Here is a 7483-nt window from a genome sequence, read left to right as displayed (position 1 = left end):
TATATATATATATAATATGTGTACAAATTGACACCAAATTGGCAGCAAGTTTTGCTTAGCGCTGTCTGATGACAAATTATAGCACCAAATTGGTAGCAAGCCTTTGCGTAACGTTGTTTGACGACAAATTCGTGGCAAAATCCAAGCAAGATTTGATATTTTGATAGTCGATAAAACGTTGAATAGTACGCGGCACCGCCATCAGAGAAATACACAAGTTAAATTTCTTCAACCACACAGATTAGGATAAAAGACGTAGCATTGAGAAATTTTTCAGTTGTGTTCTAATGAAATAATTTTTTAAGTGAGCCATAAGGGCTCCAAGATGAAAGCATAATACTTTTTTTAATCTTTATTTTACCCATTGATTAAATAAGAAAAAAAATCATTATTGGTAACAGTATCGATTAAATATCGGGGTATTCGTTATAGAAATATAATACTGTCATTATTAAATTGCTTGTAATTAATAATTTTGTTAGTATTAAAAGCACTAACGATTGTGTTTTTAATACTTAAATTAAGTAATTAATCATTGGCCAATTTAATACTGCCAGTATACTTCTAAGCCAGATTTGATATTTTGCAGTCATTTAAATGGGTCAATGACCCATTTAAATGACTGCAAAATATCAAATCTTGTTTGGATTTTGCCGCGAATTTATCGTTAAATATAACGCTACGCAAAATTTGCTATCAATTTGTCGTCAAACAGCGCTACGCAAAATTTGCTGTCAATTTGATGTCAATTTGTCCTCAAACAGTGCTACGCAAAGCTTGCTGCCAATTTGATGCCAATTTGCTGCTTAGTTTTGTAACGTAAGCTTTGCATGCAAAACACAAGCTTACTATTGACACAGGTGGCACCAGATTTACTACCAAGCTTTGAGCGAGTTTGATACCAAATTGGCATCAAATTGTTAGAAATTGCTTACTGGGCAGTTTATGAAATTTCAAGAGCAAACGTTGAGAATTATTCAGGAATGGGAAGTAACTCGTTACTTGTAACGAAGTTACAGTTAGAGTTACCTTTTTTCAGTAATTGTAACTTAACTTAGTTACTTTCTTTCCATCTGTAATTATAACTTAACTTAGTTACATCTTTTAAGTAACTAGTAACTAATTTAATAGTTAGATTCATAGTTATTTTACACATTTTAAACTTATTTGTCAATTTAATGTGCGGTAGTGTCTACTACAAGTTGGCGCTACAAGTACTTCGAAACATTTGATTAATCAGAAAAAAGAAATTTCATTAAAGCGTTTAATGAACTCTTGTACCTGTTTGGTCTATATTTTTGAATCTAACAGAATCCGCCAATCAAATACAAGACCGCTCAGTGAACGGTTGTAGACCATTTTGGATTAGTGCTGGAATTTATTTGCAACTTTTAGCCGAATGTAAAAAGAATTTTTTTTATAAAAAACATTGTATATGTGTGCTATTTCATATTCATATTCCTATATGTTTATATTACTTTAACGAAAAACGTCTTTGCCATACAATTTTCTTATCTTTTTAAATAAAATTGTATAATACGTAAATGTAAGCCAGTCTTTTTTTTAATTGTCCTAGGCTGTATTACTCTGATTACCCCGTGTATTATCCTTGTTTAATATTAGATGAAAAACAAGGATAAAACGATGCATGAAGGCAGTTGGATAACGTTTCTGAATACAGCTCTAATAGTATCGATACTAGTAGTAAAAATTCCGATGAAAAAAGTAACTTAAAAGTAACTTAAAGTTACTTTTTCAGTAACTGTAACTGTAACGAATTACTTTTCAGAGTCAATAACTTGTAACGGTAATTAATTACTTTTTGAAAGAGAAAAACTGTAACTGTAATTAATTACTTTTACAAAGTAACTTTCCCATCCCTGGAATTATTATAATAATACCTCATGTTGACAATAAAATAACGGTACGCGATGAGTTTGTATTTCATATATAGTATTGTGTCGGCAATATAATGGCTAATTAGTGGCACGTATAGTTTTTACATGTCATCAAGATGCTACCAATTTGATATCATCAAATTTAGAATTCATGTGAGCAATAACATGATGGCATCGTGGACTCATTTGGCTATCTGAGATTACTGCAATAAGAAAATTATTCATTTAATTTAGTAAGATACAAATTCATTTGTATCCTGTTATAATAGACAAGTAATAACAATATTAGTAATATTGTTGCATTACATTATATAATAATATTAGTAATATTGTTGCATTACATTATATGTATAATAATATTAGTAATATTTTTTTTTCAATTTCGTGATTCGCTAATAGGTATATGAACATTATTTGTCGACATTTACTTTACAATTGTATATGATAAGCAAATGATAAAAACAGATTTATTGGCCTTTTATTTACCAATTAAAAATTATACAACTAGATGTTTGGATAAATAATAAATGTAATTACAGAGGCCTAATTTGTTACTATGAACTTTATAAATATACATGGTACACACACACATATCGGGACCATTGCGGATTATAATCCTTACTAAAACATCACACTCATATTCGTTGGCGTTAATCACTCACACATTCAATTAGTTATTATGCGCGTATCGGCAGAAACGTTTCAAGTTAGCAATAACAAATCGTCGATAAATGTTATACACACACATACACACACATTTTCTCTTTTTTTCTCGCATTATAAAATTATTACATACAGATAGCATCAATTTGATATAACATATCTATATAGTATCAAAATAAATAGTTTCATTGCCATTGGTTTTGTTCCTGTGTCCATTGACTGCATCAATTCAGCTATCACAAGCGTTCTTGGGCATTCCGCAACGATGGATTTTGTACTTTTCCTTAATCGATCCATAATTACACTTTACGATTATGTATGTATGTTGTATGCATCGAGTTAATATCAATCGACGATCCGTTCTTTTTTATGTTGATCTGCATGATACCAAAATGGCCAAGATGATTGTTGAGATGAAATGCAGATTCGTATAATTTGTAATTTGAGAAGCTCATACGCACATTACTTCCGCTTTAATGTCAGTGAAATAATCAATGCGTAGTGTAATCGTAGATTATTTATGGCAGGGTTTGCTACAAGCTTGCTTTCTTACACATTTGCTAATAATACTGTTACTTTCCGGTAACAGCTTGAAATCTGGGTAAGCAAAGACCGAACTTGGTTTCTATACCGGTAAAAATGGGTAGAGCTACTTGGTAGCCACCTATATGATCTGGATTCGTTGATCGAATTTCATCTGCTACTCCCATAGTAGGCACCTTTTGTTCCGAGCCAGTAGGTCGTCTAAAATAACATAAATATAGTTACACATTTATCAATTAAAACATAGATATTTTATAATACAATATAGACTTTATAATTTAAAAAGTTTATATCAATGCATTATATAAATTAATCTTTGGGATTTGAATTTAATCTCTGGCACTTTTATCGGCCTTGACTCTCATTAGCCTTGAATTTATTATTTATTTTTATTTTTAAGATTGTGAGTTTGTTAATAATTGGATATTTATAGCAACACTAATTAGGCACACCATAGATTTCTATCATAAATTTCAGTATAAATTATGAATTATATTATAATCTAATCGAGCTTAAAATTTCTGACAGACATATTCGTTTGTGAATACAATTTTGTGATAAAAATAAAAAATCGTATAAATTTTTTTTACACTAAAGACATCGAAACATATTTTATACATTTTGGCGTATCACAGCCTGTACTCGATGAATATATAGAATGTATCAAAGATTTTGTCAAATAATTTTATTTTTCACAAAATAATAAACAGTTGTAAATCTTGATTATAATATCCCCAGGTAACAAGCTGTCATTATTTTGACGTCGATAGTTAGTCATTTTAAATTATTGACGTCATGTGATCTATTTAAGATGTAATAATGACGTCATCTTTTTGACCAATTAATGGCGTCATTTATTTATGACGTCTTTATAATGTCATACTTAATGACATCGAATAAATAGTCAATTGTCCAGGTATTAGTAACATTATTAGTGATCAATTAATAACGTCATACATTTATTCCATTAATAACACGAAAATAATGATGTATTTTTTATGTCAGTTTATGACGTTGTGTGAGTGATAAGAAATATAAGAATTCATATCATTTGTACGATGTTTAGACGTCAAGGAGCTTATTATGGTTCTTAAAATGAGTGGAAATTACAAAAATAATTGAATTTACTAGAATATTTATAACTTCAACACCTAGCAAATTCGTTCATTTTTGTAATTTTCATCTTGTCTCAGGAATCGTATAGATTCGTCATAAAAATAACTAATTAATGATGTCAAATGGACATTTTGCTACCGTCAATAACACGAAAAAAAAAACGTATTTTTGACGTCAACTTACGACGTTATGTATCTGTGACAAATCTAAGTCATTTTTACGATGTTTGGACGTCATTTTAAACGTCACATTCGTCATAAGAATGACTAATTAATGACGTTTTTATTATAAGGTCTTTATTTTAAAATATATTTAAAATAAAGTCTATATAATAAAAACGTTTTGACTCTACAGAGCTTTCATCAGTTTATAATTTAATTTACGTGTTACATACTAACGCATACTCTAGTCATTCCATGTCATCCTTCAGATAGCAGTCTATAACCAATGACTTTGATTTAGATTTTTATCATCGCACTATGTTTTTTAGTAAAATATAGTCAGATGTATAAAATTATTTCTTTAAAAAAAATCTTCGTTTGTCAGCGAAGATCGACGTTTTTGTCCCAATTGATAGTAATAGTCATGTACAATATAAAAGATCTGAATCAATGTATTTAAAAAGAAACCATCCCGAGTAGAAATTTTCGTATGGCTCTCTTCAGATCCACGTATGGCTTACCCTATTTCAGATCAGGTACGGATCTGGCAACCTAATAGGGCCCTGATATTGAATGTAACGCTACGTATTAAATGGCCCTCATCAGGAAGCGTAGGATATGCCCTACTTGGTCATATCCTCACTTGGGCTTGATCAGGAAATGATAGGGAATGCCTTAATCTTGCTTTACCGGTTAGGTACCAATCAGACAACGTGATTAGGGCCCGATCAGAGAGTGCAGCGTATGCCTAGTTGAGAATTCCTCATTTGGGCCTGATCAGGAAGTGATAGGGTATGCCCTAATCTTGCTCTACTGGTGAGGTACTGATCAGGCAACGTGATTAGGGTCTAATCATAAAGTGTAAGATATACCCTAGTTGGGAATTGCTTACTTGGGCCTAATCATTGAACTAAAAACTTTCTTTTTTATAAAATTTCAAATAATGTTGTAAAGGACATATAAGAGTCAAATAAAACGTTAAAAATATATATATGTCACAGAATTAAATAAAATAAAAATTTAATTGAACGTTAGTAAGCTTTATTACATGTTTCGGCTTTATATCAAGCCATCTTCAGATGTTCCAACGTAGTTAACATTTCCGCAAGATATCCATTAATATTAGGTAAAATTACAAAAATATCCATGATCAACCTTGAATGGTAGATGAGTATCTTCCAAGATACAAAATTTCTCTCTCAAACGATTTACTGACCGTATGTTTGAAATTTCTAGATATTACATACATAACAGAATATTTATTAATTTCTTATTTATGAGAGAAAGACTGCTAAAAGAAATAGTTTCTTTTCCACACTCATCAAACACTCGATTATCTCATCGTATTAGTCATTCCTTGTCAACAAATATAAAAAAATTTCGCAGATAACTTCTTGTCAATTATACACAATTCTCAGATTAAATTATAAGACAATACAACAAGCAGAAAAAATAAAATAATATTATTCCCAGTCAAATGGGTTGAAAAAGAATTGTTAAAAAATTTTTTCTTTCCTTTTCCTTGTTATAAAGAACTCTTATGAGACAAGTTATCTCAACGACTTCTCGCCACGTACTAATTTTAATTTTCTGATAGATTGGTATGAGACTATTTCTTTTTTATGCCCTTTCAAATATGATATACTACTCAATATTGACTTAAATAGTTTATATAATCAGTTTATACGCCAGCCGAAATGTTACTAAATTTCACTTCAGGGAACATTTGAATTGTTTGTCCGAGCCCGAGTGATTATACTCGATTACAGTCTGACGTTTCACGTAATCGAATTCCTAAATCTTTGGGATTTGGATGTCCTTATCAAGTTACAGCATTCAAACTAATAAAAGCACAATATTTTTAAATTTAGAAATATGACTATATTTACAATAGTATACAAAGTATATCATACAAAGAATATTAAATGAACATTTATAAATATTTTTAAAAACGTAAATTTTAGAATTATGACTGTATTTGAAAAGATACATTGTTAAAATACATAAAGGTGTTTCATTTTAATCACTGTTAACAATAATATTCCGTAGATAAAGGAAATAGTAAAAGCAAGTTTGAAATAAAAGTCCTAGAATTGAAGAGGAATAAAGATGACAAAATAACGTCTTTTGTACCATTGATTTGACCTTGGATGGCGTTGTAACCGTTTTAACCGTTAATCGGACACTTTGGATAATGCTAATGCCTGCAGTACTGTAATTTTCAAGTCTTATAAAACAAAAAGTATTTAATTAGAAAATATTGTATTAAAGTATTTCGAGAAACTATCAAAGTGTTTCTATGAGAATATGCAACGAAAAGTGTGTGGAGTTTCATTTAAAAAATTCAATGTGAATTTGCCCTGACCTTTATAACGCCACCCAAAGTCAAACCAATGGTACCATTTTATGTCCCCCTTAGAATCACAAAACTTTTGTCTGAAATATTTTTCTCTAAAACTCGGCGATTACAAATATTTGACTGTCAAATATAAAATAAAACACTTCGTATATTAAAATAATTCTCTTTTCCTATGTATTTGTATGAATGAGTGTCTGTATAATGGATTTCCAATCCGGAATAGAGATATAAGAAAAAAAATACTAAACAATATATCTAGACATACAATAAAGTATATTAATGGAAGAGCTGAAATTTTGATTTACTTGATTTTAAATATCAACATTTTCATTGATATTTATGAGAACAAAATTACATTTTCATTGATGCTTACTTGTTGTATCAAGAAATTCTCTCGGATCAATACGGCGAACTTGCCGATATCTATTTACTCTTCGCCGTATTAAATCTTGTTTTTTCTTTTTATTACTTTCCATGACAATTAGTTGTAAACTCCACAATTATAACTTATTTCGTCGTAGACTCAAGAAGTTGATTGTCAAAAATGCAGTTCGTTCATTTCGTCTAAGAACCTAACCTAATAATTTATTGATTAATTTTTTGGCAAAGAAAAATAAAACAGAGTCACATAAGGTACGTCTTATTCTGGTCTGATCTGGCCCAAGTCCAGCTTTCCGTTGTTAGGGCGCAATTCAGGCATTTCTTAGTAAGGCATAAGTTTGGCATTCCTTAGTAGGGCATGC

The 7483-nt window shown here is 30.1% G+C and overlaps 1 protein-coding gene across 1 annotated transcript in view; it reads right to left on the bottom strand.

Annotated features, from left to right (window-relative positions):
• Nucleotides 1-2445: 2445 nt before the first annotated feature.
• Nucleotides 2446-7483, bottom strand: part of aralar1 (calcium-binding mitochondrial carrier protein Aralar1) — a gene marked incomplete at its 5' end in the record, with an annotated part of 141212 nt that continues 136174 nt past the window's right edge. The window contains one exon of the mRNA XM_018520239.1: nt 2446-3305. Within this exon, the coding sequence (XP_018375741.1) occupies nt 3134-3305 (172 nt within the window). The remainder of the gene's footprint in view (nt 3306-7483) is intronic.

This window comes from Trachymyrmex cornetzi, unplaced genomic scaffold, assembly GCF_001594075.2.
Source record: "Trachymyrmex cornetzi isolate Tcor2-1 unplaced genomic scaffold, Tcor1.1 scaffold888, whole genome shotgun sequence".
NCBI lineage: Eukaryota > Metazoa > Arthropoda > Insecta > Hymenoptera > Formicidae > Trachymyrmex > Trachymyrmex cornetzi.
This window is presented reverse-complemented; position numbering and strand designations above follow the sequence as displayed.